We start from the raw sequence: 18,190 nt of genomic DNA, 5'->3' as shown, positions 1-18,190 counted from the left end.
TATTGATTTACCTTTATTATTTTTTGTGTCCTTTTGCTTCTTACTGGGAAATAATGCTATGCCTATTACTGGCACTTTGTTTTCATACTGTCATAAGTCAGAACCTCTAAAGCAGGGATGGGGAAAGTGGCCCTTCAGCCAGGTCTCATTAGCTATAAGCAGCACAGCCAATTGTAAGGCATGCTGATGTTTGCAACCCAGCAATATTGGTGGGGGGAGGGGGATTATCCTTCCTTACTCTGAGGTTATGCTGTGAGAGGACCATATCCTAAAGTCCAATAGTGAAAAACTGAGCAGTCACAACTATTTTAGGTCATACTCTAATATACCTACCATTAGGTGTACATATGCCTTGCTACTATTAACCTACACTTGAAGTTGATGTGCAAACACTTAGTTACTTTACATTGGTGATTACTATATCTTGTAACAAATTATATGTTGATAAATACCTGTTATAGCATTTCTTCTGCCAGGCTTTGTAGTTCTGGACATACAGCTTTAATTTTTTAAAGAACAAGCAACACAGAAGTTGGGCTTGTATACTTTAATTTTCAAGATAACATTAGCAAATGATGTAGAATACCCATACAAAAGTAGACAGGAAATATGAGTGCCTTTTAAAATTCATCTACAAAAACGTGAGTTAGATCACAATGAATTCATGCCACATTTGAACAATTCAAATAACTGAATTCTGTACAATGTTTATTTCATTAGTAATGGAAAATCTCCCATCTTAAATCTTTTTATTCAATCTTTCCTTGCCCACCTGACATAATAAACAGTTTAAGGTCCATAAAGAACTCTTGCTGCTTTGAATTGTAAAAACACAAAATATTCCCTTTTGTACTTGCTCTGAAATACATGATTGTAGTTTCCAGCCTTCTTTTCTGGCATGGAGAACAATGAATGCATAGCAGAATAGGATCAGAGCTGCACGAACTAGAACAATTCTCTTAGCATGAGTTTGCTGCATTGATACAATGTGATCCATCTCGAGCAAAGTGCTGGTGACTACCATCCCATTGGATGGCTGTCCCTGTGAACCTGTGAATGTTAAGGCTTTAAGATGCCCTAAGAAATCTTCACTTCCAAATTGGGACAGGTTGAACGCTTACCACTTATTACACTAAAGAAATGTAAGAGCTTATTGGCTAGATGTTGCAAGTATGGTCTTTGATTAATGAATAACCCAAACTACATTTTGGACACTTTTTATAAATAATTAGTTTCAACACAAAGAAATAACTTGAAGCTGGACACAGAAATGTTAGCTTTATGCAAGCGTAGTAAATAATACCAGTGAAGTGTGCCCATGCATATGCCGACAAGGTACAATGATGTCCTTCCTTCACACCATGCCCCTCTCTGTCTAGTTTGTATATGTTTTACTTATCTCCATGGGAGGTATCACGGTTTCTCTTTTGGGCATTGCCACCCCCACCACTTGGGTATTTCAGCTCCATCCCTTCAAAATGTGCTCCTGAGACAGTGCATTTATACACATAGTTAGGCTAGACTGCCCTTTCAGAAACGCTCTGGCATTGTGGCATTTTTAAAAATAGATTGTCATGTGCTCTGGGTGTACAAAGTTTACAATATTTGCATTCCTGATGTTGATTTGTATTACCTTGTCATTCAGGCTGCTGCCCATAATCTATCTTGCTTGAATATATGCGAGGTATTTGCCTTTACCTCATTTGTCAGTTGCCTTGATGGGTTTAATGTTTTCTGAAGTGTTAATTGATATTTAAAATATTAGAAGGTGAATTCAGGGCTGGCATTTTAAAAACAGGTCAAATTAGTTCCATTCATTTGAGGCTAAGGTAGTGGGTACAATATTTGTGAAGTATAGCATGTAGTCACATAACTTGCATACCCATAATCACTATCTCTGTCTTTTTGTTTACATTCCAAACCATAAATGGCAACACACTGTAGAAACATGTTTTGTTTCTACAGATGTCAAATGGGTAGCATAGCTGAATTCAAGCACATTTCTAGTCCTGTGGGCATAAACTGAATTTGACATTTTCTGCCCATCAAGATGTGGTTGAAAGAAACTGAAAATTGCTTCCATGGATCTATAGGTGTAAAAGGTGATACGTTACAATAGAAAAGTGGTTTGGTATTGGCCCAAAATACAGCATTCAATCCATTAAGAGTTGGGCTTAGTACGTGGGTTCTAGTACTGCTCCAAAACATGCTGCCAGAATAATGTCAGAAGTGTGGATTGCATGGGAGGATTCCATGCTACAACTCTTCCTCATGCTAATTTACATTTGGGAAACTGGGTTTCCCATGCTTTCATAGCAATTATGAAACCATGCCTTCGATGTGTCATCACCTGATCTGCATTCAACAAACACAACCACCATGTCAATAGTTCAAAGGAACCACAACTACTGCATGCTATCAATAGTGTATTCTGTGGTGAGTTACAACCTATCATTTAGAAACACCAAAAGTGAAGTGGAAAATTGTGTTTAGAACAAAACAAAAATGCAATGGTGGTTTTTTAAAAAAAAAAATAGGTTGTCATGTGCATCTTCAAGTCATTTCTGACCTATGGAAACCCCATTGTGGAGTCTTCTTGGCAACATTTGTTCAGCCAGGGTGGTGATGGTTGACATTGCCTTCCTCTAAGAATGCAAGAGTGTGACTTGCCCAAGATCACCAAATGGGTTTCCATGGCTGAGCAGGGATTTGAACCCTGGTCCCCAGAGCTGTTGTCCAATGCTCAGACTAGTACTGTTATCATAACAGAAATATAAACATACAGAAGTCTTTTTGTAAGGCTTTATTTTATTAACAATCATTTGTATGTGAAAGTTCATAGCATTTAGGGAAGAGGGATAAGAGATAAAAACAACTACCAACCAATTCTACAAGCAAGTTTAAGACACTAGTGATCTGCATTTTGAGAAATAGCAGGGACACAATGGACACTGCTAACGTACTATGCTTTTTGAAGGGCACATTAAAAACATTCTCGGCAAATATATTCTGAAACATTGCTTAGCATTAACAGAAGATATATTTGAACCTAAAGTGCCAAACTGTTCTGACAAGTGCAAAATTCTCACTGCTAGACTGGATGATTGTGTTGTAATTAAAATGCTCACAATCCTGCCCAGCTTTGCGCTGTATTTTTGTGCTAGTACTACAAAAGTATGAAAAATAAAGATGACTATAGGCAGAATGCACTCATAACCACAATTGGTTTGTGCTTTAATCATTATCCACAAAATTCCTCCCTGTGGATCTGCTTCATAAAGCAATCCATGAACATCCCTAAGGTTTACAGCACCCTGTGGGCTGAACAGAAGCAGGACTACTACACACCAATGCTGTCAGATGTTAGAGATAAACATCCATGGACTGTCAAGAAATACAGGGTGTAAATCCAAGTAACCCCCCCCCCCAAAGACCAACTGGCAGTTAACCAGGGATATTAAAAAATTTAAGAACATTTACAAATTTTTTTCACTCTCAGTAAACACATCTTCAAGTGTGTGAGTATAAATACATTTATGATAAAAGAATTTAACTTGGACAGTGCAAAAATATATATTGTCCCACAGGTTAGAAAGATGAGCATGGATGAGGCATTAGTGCACCTGAAGCTTTCTTTGCCCCCTTCCCATACACATGTGCATATTTATACTTTTACATGAATTCTAAAAATGTATATGGTATACCCTTTCATACCCTTTTATGTACCCTAGATTCATTTACTCTCCACTTTCTTTTACACAAAGGCCTTAGAATCACTCAGGGTAGAAACCCATCATTGTTTGGGAGAAAAGAACAATTGTATATACAGTTTAAAATTATTTAAAGTAGTATAGTATGAAAATGAGTAAATAACAAGTTTACAAGAACCAAAACCAAGGCTACATTTTAACTATGGCCCAGGATGGTGACTGATTTAGAGATAATGGGTATTAACAAAACTGACAGTTTGATATTCTAGTCCAAGGGAAAAGAATGGCAATTCACAATTGAAACATACATGCAGTGAACAGATGCCTCTTTAAACAAGGGCTCTTCCTTACATAAATTAATTTAATGTGCTCTTGGGCAAATGGGCAGCTAAAATGAAATATTCTAACATCCCAAGTCTTTAAAAGGAAGTCACCAAATAAATGTCAGTTTCCACCATCATTTTCTTCCAGACATGAGATGGAAAAGGATGGAATAGAGAGTGTGTATATAAAATTAATAGTCAATTCAAAACCAAGTGGTTCTTTGAACTAGCGTATTTACTTTATGTCATGGGCTAGTATGATTACCAAACTGTCACAGAAGAGTGCTACATTTACTCCTGAAATGAACTGGGCGCAGCCACTTTACCTCAGGTTGTAGAACCTGGATCCACATCAGTACATTCCCAGTTTTGTTTCCTCCTTTGTTTTTCATCATACTTGATGGTAGTTTAAATGACTGGTGCTCCAAAGCATTTCCTGCACCACTCAACACTACTGCTGGGTGGTGCATCTATCTTTAGCATCTTTTCAAGGACTTCTTTTGGAAGGCTTTTATATGCAGCTCTGTACTCGTTGTCAAAAGCCTCTATAAACAAGAAGAGCAAAGTTGGAGTGGACAGAAAACTTGTAGAAGTTACATTTACTTTTCCTTAAATATTATTAAATATATTATATTATAATTTAGCTCCCTACAATAAACGTTTCAGTCAGCCACCCACACTGGAGGAGAAATAATGCAGTTTGACACTGCTTTAACTGCCATGACTCAATGGAATTCTGGGATTTGTAGCTTTGTGAGATATTTAGCCTTCCTTGTCAACACGCTCTGGTGCCACAACAAACTACAGCTCCCAGAGTTCCACAGTATGGAGCAATGGCAGTTAAAGCAGTATAAAACTGCATTATTTTTGCAGTGCAGATCAGACAAAATATATCCTTTCCCAGGTGGAGACAGATAGTTAGGACTTCTTTGGGCTTCTGAATATATATTTTTTTAAATATGACTAGTAAGATGGGTTATCGACTGACACACTTTTTTATTGTGGGTCAAAAAGAGGAGTGGTGGTGACTGATCTTCGGGCCAAGAATTCGGCACAATTAAAGTTTTAACATGTAACACAAAATGATTCTGCACCCATTCAGATAATGATGTGTACCAGGTGTTAATATGGTTTTGGGTTGTATCTTGGGCTTTCCCATATTCTTCAAATAAACAGTTGACACCCACCCCATCCCCATTTTTAAAAACATGACATTCAGAGCTATTATTTGAAACCACCTTGATTTTAAAGGTGTCACCTACGTGCCATAAACCTAGTAACGTTTGGAAATCTATGGCAGGCTTGTTCCTTGATCAGTACAAGAATGTTAAACATTTCCTTCATGACATACAGAAAAAATTACACACACCCCACCAATGATTTCTTACCAATGTCAATATTCTCTCTCCCAAGGGACACCAGAGACAGGAAAAGGATTTCTCTGTAAAAACTCCTATTAAAAAAATAAATGCACATATTAGGGAAAAGTTCAATCCTATAAAAATATACTTCAACATTAAGGCAAATTTAGCTTTTCCTATCATGCTGCCAATTGGTTATACTACCTTTCATAGAATGAATGTGAATTAGATTTCCATTGGCAAGTCTCACTGTTAAGGAATTTGACAGGTCAAATAGTCACAGGGCTTTCTAATAATCAATTTACCATGCAGCAGTAATGCCAATCGGTCTGCACTGCCCTTGCAAGCAAAATATCCTCTGCTGATCTATGAGTAACAAGGAAGCACTCTCTAAGGCTCCAGACTTTACTTGAGTTTGAACGGTTTTTATCATGTTTGGCCACAGACATTTAAAAAATATATATAGGTGCTTCTTAAGAATGATTGTAACAGTGAACTCGATATATTCATACAGTAAGCTATTCCATCCCTTACACTAACTTCCTCAAGTGAAAAACATCAGTACACATAAAACATGATTCATATGTAAGCATGCCTGACAGCTGAGAAACTTCCAAGAAAGCAGCCACCTCTTGTTTTCATATTTAGAAGCTTTAAGTGGCCCTATGATTTACCTTTGTCGTTTTCCATCCTGCTTAACTTTCTCCACAAGGAGGTTTATTGGTTTAATGACATCATTATGCTGAATACTCAGTTTGATATTGTCAACTAAAGTGCTTATTGCTTGCTGCTCTTCTGAATTCACTGAGGGGTTTTTCTCAGAGGAATCTGCACAAAAACAACAAATTGAAAAGATGAAGTAAAATATGAATTGTTATGTGTTTGCTGTGTAAGGAAGGTAACAAGAACAGAAGAAAAAACAGAATATGAGAAAGGAGACTAACAAGAGGTAAGATGGCTTTTGCCATCGTTGCCCCATTCTCTTGGAATAAGCTCCCCATAGAGCTTCGCTCCGCCGCCTCATTAGACTCTTTTAAAAAGAATTTAAAAACATACTTATTTCGGTTGGCCTTCCCAATTTAGTTAATTGTTTTTCCTCTGCCCCTAGTTTTCCTTCTTCTGACCCCAGACCATTGTGATTTGATTGTTCTTACCCTTGACATGTGTATTTTTCCTGTTTCCTGTTCCCATTTTATGTAGTAATGTTTTAACTTTTATATTGTAATTTGTTTTACTTCATATTGTAATTGCTTTTAACCTTTGTAAGCCGCCTTGATCATTTTTTGGAAAGGCGGGGTAAAAATAAAATTTATTATTATTTATTATTAAAAGACAAGGAAAACAAGAGAACAAGGAGGGCAGGGGGGAAACCAGGAAACAGCATGGAAAGTGGAAGAAAGCAGGAAGGAAGAAGAAATGAAAAGATTGGACATTATGAAGTAATACCAAGATTTTTTTGAGGTACTGGATGGAGTTGATGTCTGCCAGTTGTTTTTAGTATGTTGGTTCTTTGTATTGCCCAATTCAGCATTGCAATGAAATCTTCTTTAAAAATAGCATTTGCTTCTCTCTCTGTGTGTGTGTGTGTGTGTGTGTATGTGTGTGTGTCATAGCAGACAGACTGATTATATGTACAAGAGATCCATATTCCTTTATTAAGTGCCGCAAACAGCAAGATGAGGCTGACAAACTTGTTTAGGTTGAATTGTACAAAGTGAGATCAGAAGAAATGCTTTTTACAATTGATCCCTTCTGTTATAGTTTTACCTGGAAAGCTAAGGATTTGACTAACTTGATCCACTGTCTTTTGACTTTCAAACAGTGGAAACAAAACCAACAATTCTTCCAACCTGGTTACTATTAGATAGAAAAAAATGGTACCATTAAGCGCTGACAATGTTGTTTTTCAAATATTTAATAATTGTGCATCTATGGAGGGCTTTTACTAGAAAACTAAAAATGAGGCAACAAATACCTGCTGCCTTAAACAGACTTAATAAATTATAGAAGCAAGTGCCCAAATTGTTTAATCTGGCTTCTGACCTGCCTCAGCGAGACATAAGGCATTTGTGATCTGAGCAACGGAATAAACAATGTACTTTCAAGTAGGTGGTCATTTTGGAAAATATGATGCATTTTGGGCACAAGTGAGGAGAGCCTTTTCTATAAAAAAGCAAACACATGCCATAGTTTCTAGACTCCATTTTGAAACATCCACTTTACTCACTGAGATTTCTCCAGGAGACATACAGGGGCTCTCCAGGTTCTTGATGAAGATTGATGTTGTCCCACAGTAACTGGATATACACTAACTTGCTGTCTTGAGAAAGGTTTGACAGAGGAAGCTAAACATGAAGGAAACACACTTGTTTATCACTTTCCCACAGACAGAGCTCTGCCAATAGTTTTGCAATGCCAAGTATACAATGCTAATCTCATTCTGTGTTGGCTGAGTTCTCTAAAGAACTGGGAGTGGCTCACTAAAAGAGATTGTGCCTTCTGATTTAAATCCAAGCCAAATTCAAAAGTAGAAAAGGATTTGCATCATATCCGTAACACACACACACACACACGTTCATTATTAGGTGGGACGGGAAAAAACATTTACTTAGGAATATTTACACAGCGGACAGGATCCTCACAGCAACAAGGGATATCTCATATGATTACATTTACAAACTGAAATGCCTCATATAATGACCATGATCTGCTAAATGACCTGTCCACTGAAGCTCATTCCCAGCCAAATCATATTATTTCTTAAATGACTGCATGGTCACATCATCATTCTAAAACTACTTTTTCTTTCTCATTTTCTTTGTGTCAGCATTTAAAGGTTGATAATTACAACACCAAGGTAAACTGTTTTCAATTTTAGTTATTTTGCTGAATAACTGGTAGTGTTTAGCTTGTTTTTACTGAAACCCATGGGATGTGTCTCTAGCTTGGGGTCTAAGTATTTTCCCTTCAACATGTTGAAGGGGGAAAGGATTAACTTTTTGAAGTTCTCACTATCAGCAGCATCCATTAAAATTAATCTTATTAACAGATTTTAAATTGCAAGTGGAATACACTGCCTTGGACTGTGGTGGAGGTTTTGGAGGTTTTTAAACAGAAGCTGGATGGCCATCTGTTGGGGGGGGGGTGTTTGTGTGTGTCTTCCTGCATGGCAAGGGATTGGACATGAGGGCCCTTGAGGCCTCTTCCAACTCTATGATTCTATTTCAACGCTGTCATTCAATACTCTCAATATTTGTTTCTCTCTCCAGAATGAATAGAGAGGATGCTGGTTCAAAATCAGCCAGTGTATTAGCCCATCATTACAAGAAAGAAAATTCCACAGAATACATTAAACATCTTTCCAGGACCTACCTGCACACCCTCATTACAGTGTTCTGATGTCAGAATAAGTCCTGGCAAGTTACTTGGGAGGTCCAGACGCCGGAAATACCACACTAAATTCCAGAAAATAATAGGATGTTGATTGATGAACGTTGAGGTATGGATCACTTGTTCTCCCTCATTCTCCAACAAAGATTCTAACTCTTTCCGAAGCACCAATGGACTCAAATAGGGCACAGAAAGAGGCAGAGGATTTGTCCTTTTTGGCATGGGATCCTAAAAAACATAACTGGTAGTTAGTTTTCAAACAGCCCTGGATCAGGTTTTATATCAATTTCTTTTCTGTCAAATTGAAAAGTTGCTAGAAGTTGGCAAGCTGTATTACTTTTTTATTATTATTATTTTAAAGAGTTTTAATACAAAGAAAACATATAAACAAGACAAACATAATACACACATACATCTTATATATACTCAATAAGTACATCTCATAATATGGTAACATTAATCACAAAAAATGTAAACCAGAGATTTCAATGCAATATATTCCTTCTGTTTTAAATGATTACACATATGATCTTATTCCAATTAGTATACAGTGCTACCTCGGGTTACGAATTTAATTCGTTCCGCGGCGCCGTTCGTAACCCGATACATTTCGCAACCCGAAAAGCCGCTGGAAAGCCGCTAGCCGCTAGCCGCGCTTTGAATTTCGCGCCGAAACGCGCCGAAAAGATTTTCGTAACCCGAAAAATCGTTCGTAACCCGGAACAGTTTTTTTAAATCTAACTTTTTCGTACCCCGGAAATTTCGTAACGCGGTGAATTCGTATCCCGGGGTACCACTGTATATAAAACTTTAACTTCCTGCTGTGACAGGCAGACCTGTTTAGAGTACAGTGCGCCCACGTCATACGCGGGCGTGCTATACACGGCTTTGATCATAAGTGCAAAGCCGTGTGGGAGCACGCGGGGTGGCGCGTCCCATTCACATGAATGGGGTGTGTGCCGCCGTGCTGCCACATGCACAAGCCCCATTCATGTGAATGGGGCTTGAGCATGCACGGAATTCAGCTTATGTGGGGGGGTCCTGAACGGATCCCCGCGTAAGCCGAGGGTGTGCTGTACCTTTAATTTATTACAGTTTTGTCATTTTTTCGTTTTCTCCTATTTTAGTTCCTGCTTTCTACAAATGAGAGAAAGTAAAGAAAAAGGATAAAAAAAGGAATACAAAGCAAAAAATATTACAAGAACAGGAGATTTTTTCCTTTGAGGGTTTTGCCCATCAACTGTTTAAATTATTTCCCCAAAATAAGTATCTATGGCGGGTTACAGACCGCCGAAAAGCGGCGCTCTGCCGCCACCAGTTGCTGCGTCCAGGAACCGCAGCAGCCAAACCGCGCGGTTCCCGGACGCAGCGAAGAAGAAGCACCAAAATGGCGCTTCTTCTTGCGCCCCGGATGGGACGCTGCGAGGCGCTACTTGCGCACTCGCAGCGTCACATCCGGGGTGCGGCATACAGACGCTATGCATCCGATACGTCAAAATGGTGGTGCCAATGTGCTAGGGGTGAGGCCGGTATGGACGCTAGGTACTCGGCCAACCCCTAGCACATGACGGGGGCGCCGCAAAGGCCCGTTTGTAACGGGCCTATCTTTACTTGTAAAGTCCACTGTGTCAACTTTTAATTGGTCTAACCCTTTACAATTCATCATGTCATTACAACTGCTTATTGCTGCTTATAAGCTGTATTACTGTGGGAATAGTGTCAATCCAACTATGCATAATTAAGATGAATCTTCCATAACATGTTTGAAAATTATAATGCAACTGAGATGAAATGTACATGCATTTTTATTTCTTAGCAAGAAAGGGCAGAAAGAGGGGCTCAAGATGCTCTATAACACACATGTGATCTCAAAGCATCTCTACTGCCAACAGTGAATTAGTTAAACAAGCAAAGAACTTACCACTGTTTCCTGCAAACTGTTAGGCAGGCTCACTGTTGAAATGCCATGAAATGGCCTCTGGAGGAGATCAATATTTTGCAAGGGGCCACCAACACTGTGGCTCCGAGTCAGAGAAGTCCCTCGTTTTGATGTGTTGCTTGTAACAGATGGCCGTGCGTCTTTGAGGTCTCTAACCTCTGCTGCCTCTATACCAGTACTTAAAACACAATACAATAAAATGTTGCAGTGTTCCAGGCCATCATGTTGTCATCCATAAAATTTCTTTTTATTCCCTCCCTCTTCTGTGTCTCTTCCCACTAACAGACAAATTATTCTGTGACCCACTCAATCTTCATTAGCCTGTTTTTGGGGGGGAGCGGGGGAAGGATAAACATTTAGGTACTTTCTCCCTAAATATTTTTTTACATCTGCAATCCTTGGGAATTTTCCAAGTAGACCAAGAACTTCCGATTTCTTAGTGGTTCCATTCTGTTTACACTATTTATCAATATTTGCTTGAAAGGATTTCTACAGTACTTTCAAAATACAACATATTTTGAAACCTAGCTTGCACGTTATCACAATAATTCTGTTAAAAACATTTCTGCCTATCTCATTATATAGGAAATGTCATAAATGGTGGTGAGCCTCAGCCTTACAATACTTCTTGTCTCAGTTTGTCTTGCACCTGATAAATGAATATAGTTTTCTTGTGCACAGCACTGTGCCTATGATGAGTACATAAAACATATTTAGAACCAAATGTTGTTTTTAAAAAACATGTTCTAAATGCAAGCATGATGGAATCATTTTCCCATGTCCTCCTTCCTGTAGCCCTCAGAGCATCCCACAAACTGCCTCTGGGTGGTTTCCTCATTTTGCAGAGTTGGATTTTGGGATGCACAGGGACTGTAGCAAGAAAGATCATCCCTCTCCCAATTGTGTTTGGATCCACACTTCTATCAGTGGAAGTCCAACATTGGATGGGTACTGCCTGTGACTGGTTTTCAAGTGGCTCAGTTTTGTCTGTTTTTCTGCCCCTTTTCTTGCTATACCTCTGCACTGCTGTGGTGCTGCTTTCTTCAGTGATGGTCTGATTGGCATTGGAGGTTTCTGAAAAACTCATAAAGTCAGTGGCAGGGCTGGAAACAGGCTTCTGCTCCAAGGAATCAGTGGTTAATGGAATGTTACTGCTGTGTAAACTGTCACCAGAGGTACTTGGTTTCAAAAGCAGGCTAAATAAGGAATAGGAATAAAAGCAAAACAAAATGGAAAGGCTGAAATGCAAAATACTGTCCTTTGTATCTTTTAACTCTACCCCCAAATTTACCAATAATTTCAGATGTAACTACACTGGACTCTAGGATTCAAACAGGCATCCCATCCTAGTTAAGATTTACACTCTGACTGATATTAACGATGTCCAGGCAAAAACTGACATAGAAATAAACACACTTATTTTCTCATGAAAATAAAAGAGTATCCATGCTTAGGAAGTAATCAAGCAACAATTTAATGGGCATTTAAATGTTCAGTTCTTTTTTTCTAACTACTGTCAAATTCAATTTGCCAATCAGCTGCATAAGACTGTCAAATATGCATAAAATGACAAAGGTGTCACATAGAGCAAATCTACCAACCTAGCAAGACCACGCAAGTCTTTAAATTCCACATTAAGAAGAGGTAAGAAAGTGCTTTTGCAAAATGGGCAGGTAGTATTCAGATTGGAGTCATCTGCAGTCCAGCCTGCCATGATTTCTTCATCATAAACGAGTGCTCCACAGGCTCGACACTGAGAGCAACTTGACATTAAGACCTGTCCAAATAAAATAAAATAGAATAAACTCACACAGGCATCCACTTTAAAATATCCAAAACGCAGACCTCTGTTTTTAAATTTATAATATAAGGAATTCCATGTAGCTCATACAGAAAGGCTTGCATGGCCCAGTATTCTCATAGTGGCCAGTCAGATGCCTATAGAAACCCTGCAAAGAAGACATGAATGCAAGAGTACAGTTTATACTGTGTGCCCTTTTTATACACAGGGGATCTGTTCCGGACCCCCCCCCCCCCCCGGTAAAAAAAAAAACTCTGCCTATGCTCGAGCCCCATTGAAAGTAATGGGGTTTGTGCATGGCGCGGCGGCGTACGCGCCATGGGCACACACCCCATTAACCTTAATGAGACGCCCTGCGTACTCCCGCAGGTTCCCTCACGGCTTTCAGCATATGCTGAAAGCCATGTATAGTTGCAACCACGTATGGCACAGGCACACTGTGCTTTCAGGCTTAATTTCACATGCCTGTTTGCATCAATAACCTTTTTTGTTTTGCAACACCTGTTATTGTACATGTTGTACACAACTGGTTTGATTGTGTAAACAATATCTGAAGAAGGTATTTGTTCAGCATACATCCAAGGAGTCACAGACAGAATAGGGAAACTGGGGAGGAAACACAACCTCCAAATGATCTAGAAACCAACCAAGAAAATCCAGCAAATGATGCGCTGAGCAAAGGACAGGAAAGACCCTTTCATGGCCGCAGGAGTTTACCACATACCATGCAGCTGCAGAGAAGTCTACATAGGGACCACCAAATTCAATGTTTGAACACAAATCAAGGAACACAAGTGACACTGCAGACTGGGTCAGCAGAAAAATCAGCAGTAGCAGAACATGTTATAAACCATCCTTGGCATAAAATGCTATTTGAAAACACTGAAATTCTGGACCATGCCAACAAATATCTGGTCAGAAAGCACAGGGATGCCACTGAAATCTACAAACACCGAGACAACTACAACAGGAAAGACAAAACCCTGAAAGTAGATAAAGTTTGGCTACCATTTCTGAAAAACACCAAAATGAAAACCCAGCAAATGCAAATGAAAACCACCCAGGGTCAGGGGGGTTTCCCAGAAGACAACAGATCTCTAATTAAATGGACACCCTGAGGCCTTGCTGTTCAATAACATACCAACACACAGGTTAACGAGCAAATTAGTTCCTCTCAACCAAGGGTCACACAGTATAGATACCCCACTCACTTCCAAGCCAACATTCTCTGAAGATGCCAGCCACAGATACTGGCAAAACGTCAGGAATAAACTCTTCCAGAACATAGCCACATAAAAAACTAATATCTGAAGAGCCAATCAAATCTATACACCTAGGCCTCAGCCATGGATCATGTGACAATTTTAGGGGCTTGGATCTCAAAATATATTTAGTGAGATACAGCCCTTCAAATAATTTGGACTTGATCTGTATAGGACATTACAGAACGTTTCTATAACATTTCCCAACGTAGTGAACATTCTCCCAAGGAACTTTAAAAATTATCCTAAATCCTTATATTACATTATTTTCATTGATTTTTAAAAAAAATCTTTTCTTGTTTGTAAGATTTTAATTTTCATAAAATTAAATATAATCAGAGACTACAAGGTACTAAAAGATTTATAATAACCATGAAATGCAATCAACTTCTAGTATCTATTTTCAGCAGATGATAAACCTCTTTTACCTCCATTGCACAATTTTGGAAGATGCTGGACAAACTGGTATTGTGTGAAGAGCCATGCTCAGACTTATCAGAATCTGGAGCCTTCAGACCTCTTGGGAAGAGAACTTCACCTGTATAAAAAGAAATATGATTATACTCAAGGATGAGGCTAAGGCAATCATGGATGAGGCTTAGGCAAAAATGCTAAAAAGTTAATGAGAAGTTGGCATCCTTGTAAGAGCCTCAGAAATCGCTTTCATACTGGCATAAATTATTAACATATTAGTATTGCTAACGGTTTGTTTGTAGAAATAGCTGTAGCTTTCTTGAAGAGATATTTATTAATCTTAATTATGTGAACTCACCAATACGTTCAAATAAATGTATTTGTGGATTTTTTTATGCATGTTAAATTGGGAAGCAGATTTTTGCCATTTAATTTCATGTTATGTTGTACTGCTTTCTCACTCAGAAGGACTTGTCCCTATTCACATAACCTGCAAGCTGGTTGCTCATGATTCTCATATGCAGACACTGCTGTGAGGCACACTCTAAACCCTCAGGACATGGGCATCCCTATAATGAATTATTCCTTCCATCAATAATTACTAGTTTATCCAGGCTGCTTACTGAAGCTGATTGGGGGGGGGGGGGGGGGACAGCCTAAATGTAACATGCAAATTAGCCTTCTATAATTAGGAGCATGTGTCAGCAGAACTTATAAGATCACACCCACAATTTCCACACAACTGGATGTCTTTAAAACCAAATGTGTGATGTACTAAGGCAGTGACTTCCAAATTCTGGTCTTTCAGGTATTTTGGACACCAGCTCTCAGAATCCCAGACCACTGGACAAGAAGGCTGAGGCTTCTGGGAGCCGCAATCCAAAACTCCTGGAGAAGCAGAGTTTGAGAATTACTGCATTAAGGAAACTGTGGTTTTCTTTGTCTTCACTGTAGAGACAGATCATGAATAGGCTTCACACCCCTCTACTGTCTTACCTAGTGATAGCAATAGCAAATACATTTCTATACTGCTTATCAGTGCGCTTAAGCACTCCCTAAGCAATTTACAATGTGTAAGCTAATTGCCCCCAAGAAGCTGGGTACTCATTTTAGTGACCTATGGAACAATGCAAGGCTGAGTGGATACTGGAGCCCTGCCTAGGATCAAACTCACAACCTTGTGGCTGTGAATGGATGCAGTATTGGCATTCAACCACTACGCCACCAGGGTCCACTCCAGGCCTCCTCAGTGCTACCAAACATATATCCAAGAGGCCTTGTAACGATCGGCAAGAATTCAACTGAGCTCAGGCAGCTTTCAAAATCTCGATTTCAAACACTGACAGTTCATGCCTGTTTGACAGATATAGGAAGTTCATACCTGTTTGATAGTGTGGCTTTCCTGTGTCTCCACTGCTGCTGCTGCTTCCCAGACTGGTGGTACTTTGGGCAAGTTCACTAGCTGCAAGCCCTGTGATTCCTGTTTTTGGTGACTGACAGACACCTAAAATTTGATCTTCAAACCCAGCAGGAAAGGTAAAATCAGGTTGACTGTTTTCTTCCTTTGGTAGAAAAGAAAAGGCAAACAGATATGGTACCTCTTAGTAACTCCAAGTCATATTTGTTTCCTTGATATTTAGTTACTGCTCTAATAAAAGAAGTGCAAGTGATAGTTCAGGAACAGGCTTCAAGCTCATCTATTGTCTTTCTTACCTCCTGGCCTCCTTGTATTTTGAGAAGAAAGTGCAAATGAGCCCTTGGATGAAACCAAGCCCTTGCATGAAAGTGTATCTAGTTATTAAACTTCTGCTCATTTTCAGGTAGAAAAGTTTATCAGGTGTTTCGAATGACATCATTAGAAGGGGATGGACAGGCCTTACTTAAACTGGACTGGAGAAGTCCTGGGCTCGATCTTTTTCATCCCAAGTGGTATCAGGTCATGCTGCACTGCATGTCTTTGGGGACAATGCACCAACTCAATTTCTGCACCAGGAGTGAACTGCACCCCATCACACTGCATCCACCACACAGTAAGTCCTCCTCATGAAGAGGGAAACAGCAGACAGCACAAGTCAGAAAAATAAGATGGAAAGAGTTCAGCTTGGGTTAGTTAGGCCCTGTATGGCATGTGGCATCATGGTGCTCCTCTGGTGTGTGTCCATATGACGGAGCACAAAAGGAGCAACATATAGCCATGCTGCCATGGCTATGCTGCCCTTTTGAGGGCGCAAAAGGGAGCCCCTTTTTACGGCTCCTTTCTGTGTCATCGAAAGGCTGGATTGGGGCCACAGCATGCGGTTGACATAGCCCCGATCCGGCATGAAAAGGGCGTTACTTTTCTTTACAACACAGAGCAGTCACTTAAGTAATCTTGTCTGAAACAGATGGTGTAACTTGCCCATAATGCTTTGTGATAGGTAGTTGACAACGGAAACAGACAGACAAGAAGGTCAAGTTACTAATCTCTCTATGACTAAGAAGCCATCTTATCCCTAATGGACAAGAGAGCACAGAGAACAAATACAGAAGCTGCTGTATCTTCTAACATAGTATATATGAACACATGAAAGTACAACACAGTATGGTGACAGTGTTATGCTATCTACAAATGGAACTATGAAAGTGTGTGTGAAAAAATCCAGTCTCATTTTTTAATGGATAGTTTTATAATTAGCAATTCTAAGAGACCATGTTTTTATCATGCAAACTCATTCCTGGTCCAGCTCCTGCTCTTTCCTTCCAATTTGCAAAATAACCTAACTAAGGCACAATGTAAGGCCCAGTTCACACACAAATGGTTCACCAATGGGAATTCTTGAAACATAACTGAATTGATGACTGCACTACAGAAACAGGGAGACATTTATGCTTGGATGAGATGCTGTGAAAGCATTTTATTTGTCTGTAAAGCACCAATGGGAACAGTTTGCAGCAACTTAGAGTAAACTGTATTGAAACTGCCAATCCATATGGTGAGCCTGAACAGTTTTACATGTAGAACACAGTTTCAAGAACCCTCCATATTGCAACCCTTTTACATAAAATAGGCCTCAGAGTGCTGATCACCAAAACAATCCAATAAGGCAGGAGTTCCCAACCTGGGGGTCGCCAGGTTGGGAATCCCCCCCGCCTCCCCTACCCTTTTCTCCGTGGGTGCCAGCGCTAGCGCAGGCACCGCATGGGGAAAAGGGGAGGGGGCGGGGCTCCCTCCTCTTTCCCTTCTCCCTGCATGGGCTGGCCCTGGCACAGGCACTCGCAAGGAGAAGGGGATGGGGCGGGGCCTCCTTCTGCTCCTTCCCTCCCTTCCCGCGGCTGCCAGACAGCCGCGGGGAGGAAGGAAAGGGGGGTCCTCCTGCTCCTTCCCTCCCTTCCTATGGCTGCCAGACAGCCACGGGGAGGAAGGGATGGTCAGGGCTGCCTCCTCCTCTTCTTCCCGCGGCTGCCAGGCAACCACGGGGAGAAGGGGGACGGGACTGCAAGCCCCGGAGGCCTTTGCGGCCAGAAGTCCTGCCCCTTCTCCCCTGGTGGCCTCCCTAATTGGTTGGGAGGCTGGGAAGGGGCAGGACTTCCGGCCACAAAGCCTGCTGGGGCTCGTATGCAGCCGAAAATCGCACCCCTTCCTGGCCTCCCAACCTACCAGGGGGGCCATGGGTGGGACTTTCCTCCCCAATGGGGGTCGCGGCCCAACAAAGGTTGGGAACCGCTGCAATAAGGGAACCTCTTTCCTGCAAAAGCTACAGTAAGCTAAGGTATCACAGGTCTTTTTTATTTTTCAAAATAGTACTGAATTGGTTTTTAATGTTAAACATTAGCCAGTCTTCCATTAACTGGCACCTTGGGACCTGTAGACTAACATCTGGAGATTCACAGGTCCAAGAAGATGGATATAAAGGGCAAAAAAAGGTGGAAATGGTTCCTCCTCTAATTTGCCATTTTACATTTAAAAAAAGCTTGCAGACTTTATGAACGGAGTAGAAAAGAGTTACAAAC

At 40.3% G+C, this 18,190-nt stretch overlaps 1 protein-coding gene across 4 annotated transcripts in view; it reads right to left on the bottom strand.

The window, feature by feature from the left end:
* Nucleotides 1–2,790: 2,790 nt before the first annotated feature.
* The window catches only part of LOC149323138 (DENN domain-containing protein 4C-like), a 98,926-nt gene continuing 83,526 nt past the window's right edge, over nucleotides 2,791–18,190 (bottom strand). For all 4 annotated transcript variants that reach the window (XM_089487800.1, XM_089487809.1, XM_089487811.1 and 1 more), the window contains 10 exons: nucleotides 15,582–15,762; nucleotides 14,215–14,324; nucleotides 12,325–12,500; nucleotides 11,740–11,919; nucleotides 10,706–10,901; nucleotides 8,767–9,012; nucleotides 7,622–7,739; nucleotides 6,069–6,222; nucleotides 5,422–5,486; nucleotides 2,791–4,578 (listed from right to left, as the gene is read on the bottom strand). In XM_089487800.1, the coding sequence (XP_089343926.1) occupies nucleotides 4,442–4,578; nucleotides 5,422–5,486; nucleotides 6,069–6,222; nucleotides 7,622–7,739; nucleotides 8,767–9,012; nucleotides 10,706–10,901; nucleotides 11,740–11,919; nucleotides 12,325–12,500; nucleotides 14,215–14,324; nucleotides 15,582–15,762 (1,563 nt within the window). In that variant the 3' untranslated portion in view covers nucleotides 2,791–4,441. The remainder of the gene's footprint in view (nucleotides 4,579–5,421; nucleotides 5,487–6,068; nucleotides 6,223–7,621; nucleotides 7,740–8,766; nucleotides 9,013–10,705; nucleotides 10,902–11,739; nucleotides 11,920–12,324; nucleotides 12,501–14,214; nucleotides 14,325–15,581; nucleotides 15,763–18,190) is intronic.

The sequence above is a fragment of the Sceloporus occidentalis genome, unplaced genomic scaffold (assembly GCF_023333645.1).
Source record: "Sceloporus occidentalis isolate IW3139 unplaced genomic scaffold, rSceOcc1.0.p SCAF_1, whole genome shotgun sequence".
Lineage (NCBI taxonomy): Eukaryota > Metazoa > Chordata > Lepidosauria > Squamata > Phrynosomatidae > Sceloporus > Sceloporus occidentalis.
Note: the sequence above shows the minus strand (reverse complement) of the source record. Positions and strands in the feature narration are given on the sequence as shown.